Source organism: Gigantopelta aegis, chromosome 13, assembly GCF_016097555.1.
Source record: "Gigantopelta aegis isolate Gae_Host chromosome 13, Gae_host_genome, whole genome shotgun sequence".
In the NCBI taxonomy this organism is placed as follows: domain Eukaryota; kingdom Metazoa; phylum Mollusca; class Gastropoda; order Neomphalida; family Peltospiridae; genus Gigantopelta; species Gigantopelta aegis.
In genome coordinates, this window is record NC_054711.1 from 32,058,505 (window position 1) to 32,080,302 (window position 21,798).

The following is a 21,798-nucleotide window of genomic DNA, read 5'->3' on the forward strand; positions in this document are numbered from 1 at the left end:
ATTTACAACAGTAAAACAGTTGAGAAATGTCAGTACAGTGCTATCTTCATACAGTGACAGTATTAAAGTTTATTTATAGTTTTACTTTGAGATTTCACACCAACCACTATTTACAACAGTAAAAACAGTTGATAAATGTCAGTACAGTGCTATCTTCATACAGTGACAGTATTAAAGTTTTATTTATAGTTTTACTTTGAGATTTCACACCAACCACTATTTACAACAGTAAAACAGTTGAGAAATGTCAGTACAGTGCTATCTTCATACAGTGACAGTATTAAAGTTTTATTTATAGTTTTACTTTGAGATTTCACACCAACCACTATTTACAACAGTAAAACAGTTGAGAAATGTCAGTACAGTGCTATCTTCATACAGTGACAGTATTAAAGTTTTATTTATAGTTTTACTTTGAGAATTCACACCAACCACTATTTACAACAGTAAAACGGTTACAGTGACAGTATTAAAGTTTTATTTATAGTTTTACTTTGAGATTTCACACCAACCACTATTTACAACAGTAAAACGGTTTAGAAATGTCAGTACAGTGCTATCTTCATACAGTGACAGTATTAAAGTTAAAATTTGTTTTATTTATGACACCACTAGAGCACGGGATAGCATATACCATGACCCTTGATATACCAGTCGTGGGCACTGGTTGAGATAGAGAAAAACCTAAATAGGTCGGTCAGGAATGTTCAGTGGTACAGCCCAAGCACCTCAGGTGAGCGCTCTAACAACTGGTCTACACCCCATCCCGGAATTTGACAAAGTACATCATATAAGTACTGTATAAGGTGGGTGGTGCTAAGGCAGGTGGGTATGTGTTACATCATGTAAGTACTGTATAAGGTGGGTGGTGCTAAGGCAGGTGGGTATGTGTTACATCATGTAAGTACTGTATAAGGTGGGTGGTGCTAAGGCAGGTGGGTATGTGTTACATCATGTAAGTACTGTATACGGTGGGTGGTGCTAAGGCAGGTGGGTATGTGTGTTACATCATGTAGGTACTGTATAAGGTGGGTGGTGGTAAGTTAGGTGGGTATGCGTATAGCCACTTTTCAAAGTGATGGGCAAAGATTTATACGAGATATATTGCTTTTTTAGCAGTACTCTCTGAATGCTTGCTTATTTTTGTGATGTTCATTAGATGTCAAAATGTGAGAAAACCCCCAAACCGTCCAATAGACGTTTATTTTGGTGTACTAACGCAGACACGTACATTCATGTATAATATACATGGGTGTACGTGTACATTATATATATCTCCTCCAAACCAACAGGAATCAGGTTATATGCCATCTCCCCCCTCTCCCCTTCGAGTATTACGTAAATCTTGAAGTATCTGGCCATGTTACCGATATCTGGAGGGGGCACACCTCTAGTGGAGGAGGGGGAGCGGACAAACCATAATGTTACCTTTATTAATATAGAGTTGGACAAACAGCGTATCATACATTTTCGTCCTCGAGTTTGCATCCCCCCCCCCCCCCCCCCCCCCCCGTTCCTATACGGGCCTGACTTTACGCCCATAAACATTACAACAAAATAATTTAATGTTCCTGAAGCCTAGTAAAACGAATAAATAGAAAAATCTTCAGAGGACTCCACAACTGGTCAAAGGCCGTGGTATGTGCTTTACTGTCTGTGGGAGAATGCATATAAAAGATCCTTAATGCTACTAATGGAAAAATATAGCGGGTTTCCTCTCTACGATTCTCTGTCAGAGTTACCAAAGATTTGACATCCAATAGCCGATAATGAATTAATCAATGCGCTTTAAACAAAACAAACTTTAGAGGACCTACGGAATAGTACGCATTCATTTGTTCAGCGAACACTCCGTTGTATTAATATGCCAGACAGACGTCGCTGACAAGTTTGCAGTCTTTGTGCAATTCTACTGTCTCTGACAGCGTTATCTAATTGCCAACAGTGAACTTGCCAGATTCAATGGATTTGCTGATTTCATAAGATTTATTTCCAAAGAAATCTAGTCATAATGAACGCGATTCTCTTTATGGCGTACAAGTGCTACAATACAAAAATGTTCTTGTTAATTAGTCACAATTAATTTACTGTTGTCGTATGGACAATATCTGGTGTGGTGTGACAGCCTCTAGTGAGAGTCCCAGTGTCTAGTGGGGGGAGGGGGGGGGGCACAAAGCAGATTTTTGTCTTTATTAGGACATATAAAACACCACGTTTTTAACTTAAGAGTGGGTGGGAGTGGGGGACTGTTATGTCACAGTCAGATATTGTCAGGTCAGGTTTTCATACTAACAGATACCAACTGCTACTGAAAAAACTATTCCCCATTTTATGATGTATGTAAACTATTATATTTGGAGATGCACTTATTAGTATCACCTCAGGCTCTGTTATTTTCCCAAATTGAAAACCAGCCGAATGCATAGGTTATCTCCCCTAAATTGCAATCTTCTGAATAGTTTTAGTGAAACCACAAAAATATTTCCGGTTTTGCAAGTTTTATTCCAAGTTTCATGGATTCTGTTTTTATAAAATATTTCACGTATCAGTTTATTTTTCGAAGAAATTAACCTTGCATAAGTAGTACAGTAAGTATTTTATAAAGCTACCAGGTCAACTTGCCCCAGCTTATGGTCATCTTGCTATGATTTCGTAGTCCACGAACTGTGATAAAACTAAACTAAGTTTTGACACTTTTGACAGTTTTGTCACAATTTGACACAATTTTCCCAAGTTAGGGTATAGCATATTCCAAATGTAAGTACCGATCCAGACATTTGTTAGTAATTTTTTATTGTAATTTTTAATTGCCGCCAAGTATTGGATACAATGGGCAGGTAGTTGAACACTGTTGAAAGGAGGCTCAGGTCAACTCCCTCAAAAACAAGGTTACTTGTCACTTAGTACCATGGTAATTTGGTACCACGGTAATTTGGTACCACGGTAATTTGGTACCACGGCATGGGCGTCAATCCGGCTTTAAAAGTGAAGGGGAGACGTGTTAGTGTGTGTGTGTACATTGTGTGTGTGTACATTGTGTGTGTGTGTGTGTGTGTGTGTGTGTGCGTGCGTGCATGCTAAACGAAAAAGTGGAGGGAGGGGGACATTTATATAGATTTACAAGTCGATAATGGCCAGTAGTAACAAAGCGAACTAGCGTAGCGTGAATAGCAAACAATGGCCAAAATATGTGCTTAAATTACCACTTGTAGGTTGTGCTTTTGCATTTTATTACAAACGTTGACTATGGCTACGTTTATGTGAATCGAACATGTTTTTATGGTGTTTTTGCATCACCATTTGCTTACATGCTTGATTGTCTTTACAATGTCTTTGATTCTGTAAAAATAATCCTATTTATTTTTACCAGTATCAAGTTTCTTTTTTGAATAGTATATATATATATATATATATATATACTCTTCAAAAAAAGTATAGAAACTCTAATAACAGGGCTAAAAATTCAGCTTTTTTCACAAGAATCCATTTGGATTCCCATGGAAGCAGTCCACGGGAATCCTCCGATGCTAAAAATTTTCAGAGAACTTTATCAACAGCGTTAGTATATATAGAATTATGTGTCATATGCTACTAACTGTATATGGAATTAGTGGATATAAAACAACCCTTACCATTTACTGGAAAGAATAACCAATTTGTCAGTAACAGTGTATTCAAGTTTAAAGCCAAAAAAAAGCAAAAAAAAAAGTGTTTTTACTAACAGTTTTTTTAGTTATTGGTGACGTGACATTTTTCTTTACAGTCAGTTTTTTTAGTGTCTTACCAGCCCCAAGTTCAGCCAGCAAATGTTTGGCTAACATTCACGAACTAATTGATTGGTTCCTAATGTGGCCATTTTGTCTTCTGTGAAGCGCATAAACCATTCTAGCGGATGTTTTTCTGTTCGGTCTGGCTGAATGCAGCCCAGGTTACTTTTCGAAGATTACTTATTCGTAAACAGTGCATGGGATACTTTTGCCGATGTATTTTGCGCATTGGTTCAATGTTTGTATGGATATTACTGAAGTAAATTTCCGCTAACAATAAAAAGATTTATTGATTAAAAAGAGCAGGTAATTCAAGGTTAGGAACATAATATTAGCGAAGTAACATAGAAATGTTTGATGTATTACTAAAAGTGGCAAACCACTGTCTATTGTTGTTATGTAAGAACTGAACAAACATGTTTCTTTCGATTCTCTTCATTGGCAATTTGGTTCATAGAAATTGGCCAACCACCGCTTGGCTCCAGGCCAGACTATTCTCGATAAACCTCTGTGTTTCGAACATGCACGGATTCAAATGTATGCTACGCCTTTGAAGCCACTTTAAACTGAAGCTTGATAACCAGACTATTTTTTGTTTAATTCTGTAACATTTTACTCACTGATTATTTAATTTAATTAATTTGTGGAAATAAATATGCACAGTGTAAACAAAAGCAGTAATTTTTAAGACAAGGTGCTTCTCTTTGATCAACCTGACTTGTAAATCAACATAAATGACGTGATAATATAATAAACTATTTAACTAAATATATTTCAAGTTGCATTAACGGAACAAAATGGGGTTATAGTATGTTTCTCTGTTAAATAATCCAAAGAAAAATGTACACTATTAGGCCTATTTGGTATGCTACGTTGGAGCAAAAACGACAACCCACAATACCCAAGTGATAATGTTCTTTTCTTTGGGACTTCGTAATTGGTTAGTTCTGTGGTTTTAGATGGAAAAGTCTACTTAATCAGTAGTTTTACAGAACTATTTACAGTAATAAACCATTTCCATTACCATTTTAAGGGTGACATGTAATATTACACAATACCAGTATGTATATTTGTGTCTAGACAGCATCAGTTAATTGGCTCGTCTAGTTACCAATCAAATACACACCTGCCAATCAGGAATCACAGGTAGAGAATAGACCAATTAACTAAGAAAACACTCCGTGTATCATTTCAGTATGTAGGTTAATGCATGGACAAAACATGGTATAATTATTTCGACTTGTCATGTAGCCACTTTGACAATGGTGGTTTATTTTGTATTGAAAAATAATATATATTTATTGCTGGCTTATTGGGATGTATATTATTACAGAACATTGCATGAATGACTGTTTTATCATCCTGCAAAAATCAGGTAGATTTGTTTCTCTATGGAATGGAACAAAATGGCTACGCCAGTTATATCTAATAGCAGTCACATTTAACCGTTTTATTAATTAAATATAATAATATACTTTTTGATATTAAGCAATAATGTGCATTATATATTGTTGAATATACATACCAGTCCAAAAGCCTTGCTTAAGCATTCTTTTAAAAAAAAAAAATCTGCAAGAAAATTTGGGTATGGTGCCATACTCATTTTACCGTCTGGCGGAAACCCTGGTGGTGTCTTTAAACATTTTGAAACAAATTTAAAAATATTTCAGTGACAGGAACAGAATGAGAAGTTGACGCCCTGCACATATAACAGATGGAGGGAGTCCTTGCTGTGCTCCGGCCCAAACCTGGGGTCACTGGGTTAGAGTACCGGGCACGCTGTTACGACATTTTGCTCCTCGACAGCAAGACGCCCCCTGGTGATAAAGTCCGGCCGGCTAAATATCTTCCGATGTTTTTTCTCAAAGTTGTCGACGAGGAACCGAGAGAAATCGTTTTGAGTCAGCTGTACAAGATAACTGGGGGTGACCATGGACCGGGTATCAAAGGTGAGGATAATTCAGGGCTTCTAGATTATGGTAGCCCCACTCCCATGGCTAGTGATATTCAATATTAGGCTAGTAAATGACTACTATTGCCATGCCCGACGGCTGGTGAAAAAAAATTGGTCAAATGTTGCAGGTAAGTATATTTTGTAAACATGAATATCCTGCCCCCACCCCAAACTGCCAATGTTAGTGTTTTTAAGCTTTATCTCCCTCTATAGGTGACATATCTGATTATTACTATAATTTAGTAAAATTGTATTAACTTAAAGTAAAGTAGGGCTAGTGAATTTTTAATCGTGGTTAATAAAAATTTTAAATCACTGATCCCATGGCTAGTGGACTTTATGAAATTTCTAGAAGCCATGGATAATTACACCAGAAAACTCCCATTTACCCGAGTTGAGAGTTGGGAATTGGTTGTTGTGTTTCGGGAACTACCACCAGGTTAGGTGGTGTGGTGGTTAGACCGTAGGACGTAAGGCTGATACGTACAGGCCACTGAACACTGTGAGTTTGATAGTCTCGTTCATGCGTCGCTCGTTTTAAATGTAGTTTTGCGTAACCCATTTTTCGTTTGCCCATTGAATTTATGACATCATTTACATGGCAATGGTGTAGCCAGCATGAGGCAGACGAGGCGCTTGTCTCATCTGGAATTTTCCCAGATTTATTTTATTTTTCCCATTACACTGATATTTAGTTTACAGGTCTGGATTTGCCTTGGTGTTTTTTCCTCTCTGGCTACGCCCCAGCATGGTCAAGATGAGTTACGTAAAAACAAAATGGGTTGCCTGAATTTGTTTTTACATAACCATATAATGATTTATGCAAATTTTCAATTCTCAGAGGCCTTGTGGTAGGTACTGGGTTTGCATCCCCTTACAGGCTCCGACTTAGAGCCAAGTTTATCGAATCAGTGGGTTGGTGTAAGATCACTACACCGACTTGTCTCTCACTAACAACTAACCCACTGTCCTGGACAGACAGCCCAGATAGCTGAGGTGTGTGTCCAAGACAGCGAGCTTGAACCTTAATTGGATATTAACACGAAAATAAGTATCAGTGAATGAAATTAACAATCACTCTCACTCCCCCATAACTCCCCTGAGACGAGTTCAAGATGAATAATTTGTAGCTCCCCTTAGCCTCTGAACTCATATGGTATTGAGGCGGGATGTAGCCCAGTGGTATAGTGCTCGCTCTATGCACGGTCGGTCTGGGATCGATCCCCATCGGTGGGCCCATTGGGCTATTTCTTATTCCAGTTGGTGCACGACGACTAGTATATCAAAGGCCGTGGTATGTACTACCCTGTCTGTGGGATGGTGCATATAAAAGATCACTTGCTGCTAATCGAAGAGTAGCCCATGAAGTGGTGACAGCGGTTTTCATCTCTCAATATCTGTGTGGTCCGTAACCATTTGTCTGACGCCATATAACCGTAATTAAAATGTGTTGAGTGCATCGTTAAATAAAACATTTCTTTCTTTTTTATATGTTATTGGTATGAATATGGTATTATCTTAAATGGCTTCCCATAATTTAAGTTAGTGGAGCAATTAACCATTACCTTCAATTCTTTTTTCATGGTCGGGTCTGGCTTTGGAGTTTATCGTTTATCATTTGTTATAATCGGTTGACGACAACTGATTAACTTCTGATTACCCAATCTGTTATGAATCTATATGAAAATAAGAAGGATTTGAATTAATATAAGGACCATACACTTGTTATTATATTCACTGGGTTCCAGACCCTACATTTGGCTATTTGTACCTTTAATAAATATTTAATATCGTTTTTGTGTATGTATGTTCATGTACATACATGTAAAAACAAACCCCAACCATAACATATTTTCTTCAATTGCATTATCTAAACTAGAGAAATAAGTATGTTAGTTTCGATTTGGATAGACCGGCTTATCTTAAATGACTGAGCACAAAGCTTTGTGAAATGAATTAACAAACATAAATGTTATGTTTTAGGTGAACGTGCCGTTTCGATCAACTGGAGTCACTTGACTGATTATGATTATCGGAGAGGGTCTCTGTCTCGCTTTTCTTTGTTCTGTGTTCCAGTCAATCCCCTAGGTGAGTCGGCTTTACTCTAGTCTTAACCCTTTAGTCCTAAATCATCTTCATTATTTGTATTTATAGCTAGTTTTAGGCGTATTTCCATTTACAACAGAAATTTTATTCAATATCGCACTTGTTCCAGCCAGTGCTCCACAATTGGTGTAACAAAGGCTGTGGTATGTACTATCCTGTCTGTTGGATGGTGCATATAAAAGATCCCTTGCTGTTAATTGAAAAGAGGAGCTCATGAAGTCCTTTACCATATATATATATATATATCTGACGTCGTATAACCGTCAATGAAATGTGTTGAGTGCGTCGTTAAATAAAACATTTCCTTCAATATTTCATCAAAATTTCCTATGTATGTTTCTGAGATCACTACACAATGCCGAAACATTAAATAGAAATTCTAATCAATTTTCAACTGTTGTTAATAAAAATAAAACAATTGAAACAAACATTTTGCTGAATTACAGTTCAGGCATTGTTGTTGCTTAATGGTAGAACGTTCACCTGAGGTGCAGTAAATTGTAGGATCACCCTTATGTGGCAGAAGCTTTCCTCTTTCATTCTCAGTCTCTACATGTATCTTTCTCTGTCATTCTCTTTCATTGTCAAAATATCAAATCGGCGTTGATGGTATAGTGATAATGCCATTGGACTTCAGACTGGTAGGTACTGGGTTCGTACCCCACCTGAGGCAATGGGTGATTTTTCATGCCAGTACCGGTTTCAACCCAGAGTGAGTGCACCGCTAGGCTCAATGGGTAGGTGTAATGCCACATACACCGAGTTTCACCCACTTCACAGGTGTGATTATGGATGTGTCTCCAGAGTGTATGACCCCACATGGGGGATGATTACCTGACATGCACTGCAGGTTCCGTGTACTCTGGGCTCGGGTGATACCGAGATAGCTCAACTGACAGCAAGCGTGAAGCACGGCCCTGTCAAGTAGTCCCATACTGAAATGGAAATGCTGCTTCACCATACATCTCATCAGCCATGTTTGTAATGTCCAAAAAAAAAAAAAAATCAATTTATTGCTGACACTCCATTTGTTTTTATTTAAGATAAGCTGAATCGTCGGTTTGTTGAACAGGCACAGACGAGTCCTGGCTTCTACTCTCTGGACTATGTGATAGAGGTGTTGAACAATGGATCGGTCAACTTTCCAACTCCAACAAAATCACTGCTGCTCCTGCTGGAGAGGTTAGTAAGAGAGAGTTGGGCTGGATTTGGCTCAGTTGGTTGAGTGCTTGCCTGAGGTGCTCGCGTCGCAGGATCGAACCACCTCAATGGATTCATTCAACTGATTGGGTCTTTTATCGTTCCAACTAGTGCACAACAACCGGACAAAGGCTGTGGTATGTGCCTTCCTGTCTGTTGGGAAAGTGCATATAAGAGATCCCTTGTTGCATTAGGGAAAATGTAGCAGGTTTTCTCTGATGACTACCTGTCAGAATTACAAAATGTTTGACATCAAATAGCCGATGATTATTTAATCAATGTGCTCTAGTGGTGTCGTTAAACAAAACAAACTTTATTTTAATAAAAGATCCCTTGTTACATTAGGAAAAAGGTAGCGTGTTTCCTTTGATGACTAAATGTGAGAATGACCAAATGTTTGACATCCAATAGCCGATGATTAATTAATCAATGTGCTCTAGTGGTGTCGTTAAACAAAACAAACTTTATTTTAATAAAAGATCCCTTGTTACATTAGGAAAAAGGTAGCGTGTTTCCTTTGATGACTAAATGTGAGAATTACCAAATGTTTGACATCCAATAGCTGATGATTAATTAATCAATGTGCTCTAGTGGTGTCGTTAAACAAACCATTATTATCATTTGCTATTGGATGTCAGACATTTGTTAATTTTGACATATGGTCTTAGAGAGGGAACCTGCTACATGTTTCCATTAGTAGCAAGGGATCTATTATATGCACCATCCCACAGACAGGATAGCACATACCACAACCTTTCATATACCAGTTGTAGTGCACTGGCTGTAATGAAAATAGCCCAGTAGACCCACCAAAGGGGATCGATCCCAAACCGACGGCACATCAGGCAAGTGCTTTACCACTGGGCTACGTCCCACCTCAGTAAGAAAATCAATATATATGATCTGTTGTAAATGATAAAATTATAAAATATCGTCTAGATCACATCTTTAATAATTAAAATAATAGGTGACAAAACATCTCTTGCAGTTGGCTTCGAGCGAAACACTTCCAGCAAAGTGCGGTGGAGAGTTTGTTCTGTTCACGAGCCGAGTACCGAATCCACCTGACGGTACACAACCCTGCGTTCATCCCGAGTCGAATAGCCATGGAGGAGGAGGTGGCGAACCTACCGCCCGAAATACAGCTCACGGCAAACGAAGCACTCGCCAAAATGATGTCCATCGAGAAGTGCGATATTGTCGTCATGAATTCACTGTTTGGTACTGGGTTACCATACAAAACTAAGGTAATCATTTATAGATTGCCAAGATATTAAAATGATTTCTTTTTTCGATACTAGAAAGTTGTATAAATAATTAAAACATTCATTAACTAAGGTAACCATTTATAGATTCCCAAGATATTTTTTTTATACACTGGAAAGCTGTATAAAGTAATTAAAAAAAATTCTGTTTAAAAAACAAAGAAACCAAAAACTACTGTCATGAATAATGAATTTCCAATTTATTAATTTAACTGATTGATTGAAACATTTTATTGCTTTTTAAAAGAAGAAATGGATTAGGCACAAGTTATACAACTTACTAGGGTAGCAGAGCACAGTTATTTGTGAATCTTCTCGGATCAGCGGATCCTCTCATGGTACATTGCGTTTCCTTGCATTTTAATCGTCTTTTCCTCCAAAATGTGTTGGATGTCACAGATTTTAACCTAGAATTTCAATCATTGATGGATTTGCAAGTTATTAAAATTATTATTTGTTTTACACTAGAATGTTGTATTTACAAAGTAATCTCAAACTTATAGTCATTGATAGTTTTTGATAGAAGAATGCTACATAAAGTAAGAACAAACTTTTAAGGTCGATGACTTTTCGCACCCTTGTTTTGGCTTTGTACACAATAAATCCATAATTCATAAAAGGTACAATTTTTAAAGATTTTCTTCAAACACATTCAGATGCATTAGTAATGTTCAAACAAAAAAATTTCAATAGATATTTTGCATTCTTAAAACGGAAATGTCATGTACCCAGTTTATGGTTATTGTAAGGAGATGCAAAGTGACATCATTGGAATACTGACGTCATTCAAATTCAGAATTAGCTATATTATAACAATGCTTTGTTCACATTAAAATAAAAACTGGTCTACTAACCTTGATCCCTGCCAAATTTCTATAACAAGCAGATAGTGTTGTTTCCATGTTGTTGTTTTTATATTTTTAATAATTCTGGACAAAATATTAATTAATTTTAAGTTTTAAAAGATGAAAGAAATAAAAAGTACCTTTTGTCAAATATATCATATCAAAAAATTACTGTTGGATATTTTTTATTTATTGTGTACAAAGTCAAAACAAGGGTGTGAAAAGTGACTGTCATCGACCTTAGCTACATTACGTGATTATATACAAGTTGTGACTTATACGTTGATAAATTTGCAAAAATTGTGTAATTTCCCATAATACTCGTCCCTAATATTTGTGTTTTACTTCCAGACAAATAAACATGTGGAGAATCCTCATTGGCCGATGGTTCCTGACTATAACAAGATAACCATTCCCGATCCGTTGAACACGGCAGTGTAAGTTCACTCTACTGACTATAACAAGATAACCATTCCCGATCCGTTGAACACAGCAGTGTACGTTCACTCTACCGACTGTAACAAGATAACCATTCCCGATCCGTTGAACACGGCAGTGTACGTTCACTCTACCGACTGTAACAAGATAACCATTCCCGATCCGTTGAACACGGCAGTGTACGTTCACTCTACTGACTATAACCATTCCCGATCTGTTGAACACGGCAGTGTACGTTCACTCTACCGACTGTAACAAGATAACCATTCCCGATCCGTTGAACACGGCAGTGTAAGTTCACTCTTCCAACTATAACAAGATAACCATTCCCGATCCGTTGAACACGGCAGTGTACGTTCACTCTACCGACTGTAACAAGATAACCATTCCCGATCCGTTGAACACGGCAGTGTAAGTTCACTCTTCCAACTATAACAAGATAACCATTCCTGATCCGTTGAACACGGCAGTGTACGTTCACTCTACTGACTATAACCATTCCCGATCTGTTGAACACGGCAGTGTAAGTTCACTCTACCGACTGTAACAAGATAACCATTCCCGATCCGTTGAACACGGTAGTGTACGTTCACTCTACTGACTATAACCATTCCCGATCTGTTGAACACGGCAGTGTAAGTTCACTCTACCGACTATAACAAGATAACCATTCCCGATCCGTTGAACACAGCAATGTAAGTTCACTCTTCCGACTATAACAAGATAACCATTCCCGATCCGTTGAACACGGCGGTGTAAGTTCACTCTACTGACTATAACTATTCTCGATCTGTTGAATACGTCAGTGTAAGTTCACTCTACCAACTATAACAAGATAACCATTCCCGATCCGTTGAATACGGCAGTGTAAGTTCACTCTACTGACTATAACAAGATAACCATTCCTGATCCGTTGAATACGACAGTGTAAGTTCACTCTACCGACTATAACAAGATAACCATTCCCGATCCGTTGAATACGGCAGTGTAAGTTCACTCTACTGACTATAACAAGATAACCATTCCCGATCCGTTGAACACAGCAGTGTACGTTCACTCTACCGACTGTAACAAGATAACCATTCCCGATCCGTTGAATACGGCAGTGTAAGTTCACTCTACCGACTGTAACAAGATAACCATTCCCGATCCGTTGAATACGGCAGTGTAAGTTCACTCTTCCGACTATAACGAGATAACCATTCCCGATCTGTTGAATACAGTGTAAGTTCACTCTACTGACTATAACAAGGTAACCATTCCCGATCCGTTGAATATGGCAGTGTAAGTTCACTCTACCGACTATAACAAGATAACCATTCCCGATCCATTGAATATGGCAGTGTAACTTCACTCTACTGACTATAACAAGATAACCATTCCCAATCCGTTGAATACGGCAGTGTAACTTCACTCTACCGACTATAACAAGATAACCATTCCCAATCCGTTGAACACGGCAGTGTAAGTTCACTCTACTGACTATAACTATTCTCGATCTGTTGAATACGTCAGTGTAAGTTCACTCTACCAACTATAACAAGATAACCATTCCCGATTCGTTGAATACGGCAGTGTAAGTTCACTCTACTGACTATAACAAGATAACTATTCCCAATCCATTGAATATGGCAGTGTAACTTCACTCTACTGACTATAACAAGATAACCATTCCCAATCCGTTGAATACGGCAGTGTAACTTCACTCTACCGACTGTAACAAGATAACCATTCTCGATCCGTTGAACACGGCAGTGTACGTTCACTCTACTGACTATAACCATTCCCGATCTGTTGAACACGGCAGTGTAAGTTCACTCTACCGACTATAACAAGATAACCATTCCCGATCCGTTGAACACGGCAATGTAAGTTCACTCTTCCAACTATAACAAGATAACCATTCCCGATCCGTTGAACACGGCGGTGTAAGTTCACTCTACTAACTATAACTATTCTCGATCTGTTGAATACGGCAGTGTAAGTTCACTCTACTGACTATAACAAGATAACCATTCCCGATTTGTTGAACACGGCAGTGTAAGTTCACTCTACTGACTATATCAAGATAACCATTCCCGATCCGTTGAACACGGCAGTGTAAGTTCACTCTACCGACTATAACAAGATAACCATTCCCGATCCGTTGAATACGGCAGTGTAAGTTCACTCTACCGACTGTAACAAGATAACCATTCCTGACCCGTTGAATACGGCAGTGTAAGTTCACTCTTCCGACTATAACGAGATAACCATTCCCGATCTGTTGAATACAGTGTAAGTTCACTCTACTGACTATAACAAGGTAACCATTCCCGATCCGTTGAATATGGCAGTGTAAGTTCACTCTACCGACTATAACAAGGTAACCATTCCCGATCCATTGAATATGGCAGTGTAACTTCACTCTACTGACTATAACAAGATAACCATTCTCAATCCGTTGAATACGGCAGTGTAACTTCACTCTACCGACTATAACAAGATAACCATTCCCGATCCGTTGAACACGGCAGTGTAAGTTCACTCTACTGACTATAACTATTCTCGATCTGTTGAATACATCAGTGTAAGTTCACTCTACCAACTATAACAAGATAACCATTCCTGATTTGTTGAATAGGGAACTGTAAGTTCACTCTACCGACTATAACAAGATAACCATTCTTGATTTGTTGAATACGTCAGTGTAAGTTCACTCTACCAACTATAACAAGATAACCATTCTTGATTTGTTGAATACGTCAGTGTAAGTTCACTCTACCAACTATAACAAGATAACCATTCCGGATTTGTTGAATACGGCAGTGTAAGTTCACTCTACTGACTACAACAAGATAACCATTCCCCACATCATGATCTGTTGAATACGGCAGATAAGATTTAACTTTCATGTCGATTTATCGATTTTTCACAGAGTTATGGCCCTTGAATTTAGAAGATACGAAAAAGTGTTGGGTCCAGTAGTAGTGCCAGTAGGGAACATGTATTGCTCTCTCTCTCTCTATATATATATATATGAAAATGTTTGTGTTTTCAGCCAGCCAGGCTGGAGGGAGAAGTACCCGCTACATTCCAGTGCGGCAGAAGGCGACATTACCCGAATAAACGAGCTCATTGGCAAGGGACTTCAACATGACAAGAAAGACTCCATCTCGTGGGCACCCATCCATTATGCTGCTTGGTAAGACCCACTTTAATAGGTCAGAAGTTATGACCTGTAATCAGTCGATTGACCTGTTTGTAGAATTGCGGCATGGTCTCACAGATGGTGAAGATGGGGAAGGGGCAGATCCAGGTCAGTTAGCAGAGTGCTCGTCTGAGGTGCATGGGTTAAAGGATCAAATACCCTCTGTGGACTCGTTGTCTTATATGCTTTTTTCCCATTCCAACCAGTGTCCCCACGACTGTATATCAAAAGCCATGGTATGTGCTGTCCTGTCTAGTGGTGTCGTTAAGCAAAACAAACTTAATGAGTCTTTAACTTGACTCTATTGAAAGATAGCAGCATATACTGATGAAAAGAAATAAAGGGAAAACATGGTATGACATGCACAGTGTCTGCATAACACACTAGGGACGGGATGTAGTCCAGTGGTTAAGCACTCACTTAATGTGCAGTCAGTCTAGGATCGATTCCCGTCGATGGGCCCATTGGGCTATTTCTCGTTCCAGCCAGTGCACCACAACTGGTATATCACAGTCCGTGGTATGTGCTATCCTGGCTGTGGGATGGTAAATATAAAAGATCCCTTGCTACTAATGGAAAAATGTGTTCACTAACTAGAGAATGTTGTTTCCAGGTATGAACAGTCTGTGGCCGTGTTCACTAACTAGAGAATGTTGTTTCCATACATGAACAGTCTGTGGCCGTGTTCACTAACTAGAGAATGTTGTTTCCAGGTATGAACAGTCTGTGGCTGTGTCGGCCCTGCTCAATGCTGGTTGTTCTCCCAATCTGGCCGACAGGGAGGCCATGACTCCCCTGCACATGGCAGCCAAGAAAGGAAACCTGCAGGTGGCCAAGGTTCTACTCAGGAACCGAGGCATCGACGTGGTATGTACAAACTTCTACTTTATACACATTTGTTACTACCATCACAATAACTACAGGCATCTGTCGGGGTGGGACGTAGTAGAGTGGTAAAGCGCTCTCTTGCTGCCTGGTCGGTTTGGGATCGATCCTCGTTAGTGGGCCAATTGAGCTATTTCTCGTTCTAGCCAGTGCATCATGACTGCTATCCTGTCTTTGGGATTGTGCATATAAAAGATCTAGTGGTATCTTTAAACAAAACAAACGTTTTTAAAAAAAAAAATTATCCGTGTGGCCCGTAACCATATGTCCAACACGATATAACCATAAATAAAAATATGCTGAGTGCATTGTTAAAAGAAACATTTCGTCTTCTTTTTATTATCACTGCTGTTTAAACAATGTGCTGGGGTGACTTTAACATTCCTCTCTATCTTTGTTTCTGTGTTCAGAACGCCCGCGACAAAGAGGGACAGACGGCTCTGGATATCTGCGGCACGTTTTCCGGCCGGACGTGGAAACACGAGGAGGTTGCAACTCTCATCCGACACTCATACGACTCTCCCGTGAGTAAAACTGTTCCACAGCGACTTGATTATGGTAGCCCCACTCCTATGACTAGTGATATTCAAAGTTGGGCTGGTAAATAACTACTATTGCCGTGTGAGACCGGGCTTCTAGATTATGGTAGCCCCACTCCCATGGCTAGTGATATTCAAAGTTGGGCTGGTAAATAACTACTATTGCTGTGCCAGACAGGGCTTCTAGATTATGGTAGCCCCACTCCATGGCTAGTGATATTCAAAGTTGACCTGGTAAATAACTACTATTGCTGTGCCAGACAGGGCTTCTAGATTATGGTTGCCCCACTCCCATGGCTAGTGATATTCAAAGTTGGGCTGGTAAATAACTACTATTGCCGTGCCAGACAGGGCTTCTAGATTATGGTTGCCCCACTCCCATGGCTAGTGATATTCAAAGTTGGGCTGGTAAATAACTACTATTGCCGTGCCAGACAGGGCTTCTAGATTATGGTAGCCCCACTCCCATGGCTAGTGATATTCAAAGTTGGGCTTGTAAATAACTACTATTGCCGTGCCAGACAGGGCTTCTAGATTATGGTAGCCCCACTCACATGGCTAGTGATATTCAAAGTTGGGCTAGTAAATAACTACTATTGCCGTGCCACGCAGGGCTTCTAGATTATGTAGCCCCACTCCCATGGCTAGTGATATTCAAAGTTGGACTGGTAAATAACTACTATTGCCGTGCCAGACAGGGCTTCTAGATTATGGTAGCATCACTCATATGGCTAGAGATATTCAAAGTTGGGCTGTAAATAATTACTATTGCCATGCCAGACCTGGCTTCTAGATTATGGTAGCCTCACTCCCATGGCTAGTGATATTCAAAGTTGGGCTGGTAAATAACTACTATTGCCATGTCAGACAGGGCTTCTAGATTATGATAGCCCCACTCCTATGGCTAGTGATATTCAAAGTTGGGCTGGTAAATAACTACTATTGCCATACCAGACAGGGCTTCTAGATTATGATAGCCCAAATCCTATGGCTAGTGATATTCGAAGTTGGGCTGGTAAATAACTGATATTGCCATGCCAGACAGGGCTTCTAGATAATGGTAGCCCCACTCCTATGGCTACTGATATTCAAAGTTGGGCTGGTAAATAACTACTATTGTCGTGCCAGACCTGGCTTCTAGATTATGGTAGCCCTACTCCCATGGCTAGTGATATTCAAAGTTGGGCTGGTAAATAACTACTATTGCCATGTCAGACAGGGCTTCTAGATTATGATAGCCCCACTCCTATGGCTAGTGATATTCAAAGTTGGGCTGGTAAATAACTACTATTGCCATACCAGACAGGGCTTCTAGATTATGATAACCCCACTCTTATGACTAGTGATATTCGAAGTTGGGATGGTAAATAACTGCTATTGCAGTGCCAGACAGGGCTTCTAGATAATGGTAGCCCCACTCCTATGGCTACTGATATTCAAAGTTGGGCTGGTAAATAACTACTATTGTCGTGCCAGACAGTGCTTCTAGATTATAGTAGCCCTACTCCCATGGCTAGTGATATTCAATGTTGGACTAGTAAATAACTACTATTGCCATGCCAGACAGGGCTTCTAGATTACTGTAGCCCCACTCCTATGGCTAGTGATATTCAAAATTGGGCTAGTAAATAACTGCTATAACTAGCCCGATGGCTAATGGAAAAAAGACCCTTGTCAGATGCTGCATTTGAGTCTATTTTGTAAATATGAATATCCTGCCCCCTGTCGCCACCCCCAATCTTAAGGTTTTTAAGCTCTATCTCCCTCTTTAGGTGACATATCTGATTATTACTATTAGTAAAATTGTATTTGCTCAAAGTAAGGTTAGTGAATGTTTAATTGTGACTAATAAATTAAAAAAACCTCTGATCCCTTGTTTAGTTGATTTTTATGAAAATTCGACAAGCCCTGTGTTCTTATCATACGTTCAGGCTGGGTGGGTGGGGTGCTAGACACATAGCCCAGTGGTAAAGTGCATGCTTGATGCGTGGCCGGTTTGGTATTGATCCCTGTCGGTGGGCCCATGGGGCTATTTTTCATTCCAGCCAGTGAACCACGACTAGTATATCAAAGGCCGTGGTATGTGGTATCCTGTCTGGTATCGTACATTTAAAAGATCCCTAATGAAAAAATGTAGCAGTTTTCCTCTCTCTAAGACTATATGTCAGAATTACCAAATGTTTGACATCCAATAGCCGATGATAAATAAATCAATGTGCTCTAGTGGTGTCCTTAAACAAAACAAACTTTCCATTTGGGCTGTTCCACAATGAATAAGGGAGTGGGGTGGGGAGCAAGGGAGCACTTGCCAGCAATTTCAGATCCTCCCTATTCAGTTTATTCCACAATTAATAACTTTTGGTGGGGTGGGGAAGGATCATGGACATCTGGAGGGTGGGGAGGGAGGGGGTCCTTGCCAGCAATTTCTGATCTTATCTATACTTTATTATGTGCCAACAGATCTTGCCCACCCTCCCTTTTCTTTTTACATACACACTACCCATAAAAATAAATATTTATTTAAACCATGTAGAAAAAAGAAAACCCGCACATGCCCCTGGCATTGTGATATGAAATTGCTGGCTTCATGAAATGAGTGGAGGGACGTAGCTCAGTGGTACAGCACTCGCCTGATGCGCGATCGATCTAGGATCGATTCCCGTCGGTGGGCCTATTGGGCTATTTCTCGTTCCAGCCAGTTTGTTGCACCACTTAGTGTAACAAAGACTGTGCTATGTACTCTCCTGTCTGTGGGATGATGCATATAAAAAATCCCTTGCTGCTAATCGAAAAGAGTAGCCCATGAAGTGGCAGCGGGTTTCCTCTCAATGTCTATGTTTGACGCCATGTAACTGTAAATAAAATGTGTTGAGTGCGTCGTTAAATAAAACATTTCCTTCCATCCTTCATGAAATGAGATGTAAATCATAATCATCCTGCAAAAGGGGCAGGATGTAGCCCAGTGGTAAAGTGCTCGCGTGATGTATGTGCGGTTTGGGATCAATCCCCGTCATTGGGCTGATTGGGCTTTTTCTCGCTCCAGCCAGTTCACCACGACTGGTATATCAAAGGTTGTGGTATGCGGTATCCAGTCTGGGATCGTACATTTAAAAGATCCCTAGTGGAACAATATAGCGGGTTTTCTCTCTCAGTATTTGTGTGGTCCTCAACCATATGTCTGATGCCATATAACCGTAAATAAAATGTGTTGAGTGTGTTGTTAAATAAAACATTTCCCTCCTCCTCCTTTCTAAGACTATATGTCAGAATTACCATGATTTTAGACATCCAATAGAACCAATAGCGTCTTGGATGGCCTCTAGCTAACATTTCCTGATTTCCATTATATATGTATATTATTTTTCAGTATTTTGAAATCTTGGAGGTGTTTAATACATGTGTGTATATTATTTTTCAGTATTTTGAAATCTTGGAGGTGTTTAATACATGTGTGTATATTATTTTTCAGTATTTTGAAATCTTGGAGGTGTTTAATACATGTGTGTATATTATTTTTCAGTATTTTGAAATCTTGGAGGTGTTTAATACATATGTGTATGTTATTTTTCAGTATTTTGAAATCTTGGAGGTGTTTAATACAAGTGTATATATTATTTTTCAGTATTTTGAAATCTTGGAGGTGTTTCTGATGGACGGTGAATCTCACAAACTGACGTGTGACGAGGAAACTGAAGTACATCAGCTCAACAAACAGATGATGGATGTGAGTAACCTCACTTCACCAAGATTGTCACTGTTTTATTATATATAATGTACCCATAATATCCATGTCATAAACCCTTTGATGTCTACCATTACTGACTGAGTTAATATTAGTTTTGCTGTCAGTGGGTCATTACCTCAACAAACAGATGATGGTCGTGAGTAACCATGCGTCAAGAAGACTGTCACTTTTTTCATTACATATACTTAACCAAAAAAGTTTAGCAAGTTTTTGTAAATGACTGTTGCTTCCAAATAAATTAAAATAAAGTGATAAAACTTGGTAATATGTTAGTTGCATATGCCCTGTCGCTTTGGGTAATGAAAAGAACACCATTTGTCATATTGCACGCCGCTGTGTGTATTGAAATCACATTTTGTTGCACTGAACCAACATTATCCAAAAAGAAAAGGAAGAATTTATCCTGTTATAATGGGTCGCCGTCCTGGCTTAACGGAAAATCAACGTCATGAAGCAGTGGGACGGCTTAACGATATGGCGGTGGTAGTGACATGGTCTGGGCCGGCATTCATGGTGGAGGTAAAACAGATCTCGTTTTCATTCACGGAAACATGACTGCTCAACGATACTGCGACGAGATCATTACACCAGTGGTCATTCCATTCCTGCAGCAGCATCCTGGCTTTCTCTTTCAACATGACAACGCTAGACCACATACCGCTAGGCTAACCACTAATCTTCTTGAGCGGAACCACATCCAAGTGTTGAACTGGCCACCAAAGTCCCCTGACTTGTCCCCAATTGAGCATGCATGGGACCTACTGGGCCTTAGGGTACGCGAAAACCATCCTCATATCCTTAATGTCCATGACCTACAAATTGCTCTGAACCGGGAATGGAACGCAATTACTGTTCCTGAGATTAATGGTCTCATTAGAAGCATGAGACAATGATGTACAGCTGTCATCAATGCCACTGGTGCACACACACATTATTGAGCCTCTCTCAACACTTTGGTAGATGTACCCCTCCGTTTCATCAGTTGACATTAAAGTGACGATGTTGACACCGTGACAACGTGTTACTGCTGGCTACATTCAGAAATGCTGTATCAATGAAATAATGTGTACATATAAATTCAACATCCAATCAGGTTGTCTGTATTTCATATCTTGTACGTAATTGCTAAACTTATTTGGCACAGTATATAATGTACCCATAATATCCATGTCATAAACTGTTTGATATCTACCATTTGTACTGACTATATTTGTTTTGCTGTCTGTGGGTCATTACCTCAACAAACAGATGGTGAATGTGAGTATTCACTTTTGAGGAAGATTATCACCTTTTATCCTATAACTTACCATAATATCCATGTCAGAAATAGCATAAACCCATTTTATGTTTACCATTATTGACCCATGTTAATATTTGTTTTGCTGTCAGTGGGCAGGGTTTCTGCCAGAGGGTAAAAAACGTATTGCGCCATACCCACATTATTCAGCAGATTTTGTTTTTTTAAGTTAACTTTTTGACAAAATTAATTACTCTTATCATTATTTTGTAATTTGTTTTTAACCATAACCCTAAACCTAACCCATTTTCTTTCTTGGGGAGGGCCCCCCCCCACACACACCTACTGTTGACTGTGGTTGCATTCAATTCCATAGCACTATACCCAAAAATTTCTTTCTCGCAAAAACACTGGTAGGTCATTTACGTCAGCAAACATATGATGAATGTAAGTAAACACATTTAAGGAAGATTATCTCTTATATCCTGCCACCAGTGTTCATTATGACAAATCATGATCCCCATTGGTTGGCCTATTGGGCTATTTCCCGTTCCAGCCAGTGCACCACGACTGGCATATCAATAGTCATGGTATGTGCTATCCTGTTTATGGGATGGCGCATATAAC

General features: G+C 39.3%; 1 protein-coding gene across 2 annotated transcripts in view; it reads left to right on the forward strand.

The window, feature by feature from the left end:
• Window positions 1-2,475: 2,475 nt before the first annotated feature.
• The window catches only part of LOC121387821 (krev interaction trapped protein 1-like), a 42,582-nt gene continuing 23,259 nt past the window's right edge, over window positions 2,476-21,798 (forward strand). For both annotated transcript variants that reach the window (XM_041519040.1, XM_041519039.1), the window contains exons 1-10: window positions 2,476-2,588; window positions 5,438-5,716; window positions 7,705-7,809; window positions 8,871-9,009; window positions 10,016-10,274; window positions 11,489-11,574; window positions 14,616-14,759; window positions 15,479-15,632; window positions 16,061-16,174; window positions 19,812-19,913. In XM_041519040.1, coding sequence (XP_041374974.1) covers window positions 5,482-5,716; window positions 7,705-7,809; window positions 8,871-9,009; window positions 10,016-10,274; window positions 11,489-11,574; window positions 14,616-14,759; window positions 15,479-15,632; window positions 16,061-16,174; window positions 19,812-19,913 — 1,338 coding nt within the window. In that variant the 5' untranslated portion in view covers window positions 2,476-2,588; window positions 5,438-5,481. The remainder of the gene's footprint in view (window positions 2,589-5,437; window positions 5,717-7,704; window positions 7,810-8,870; window positions 9,010-10,015; window positions 10,275-11,488; window positions 11,575-14,615; window positions 14,760-15,478; window positions 15,633-16,060; window positions 16,175-19,811; window positions 19,914-21,798) is intronic.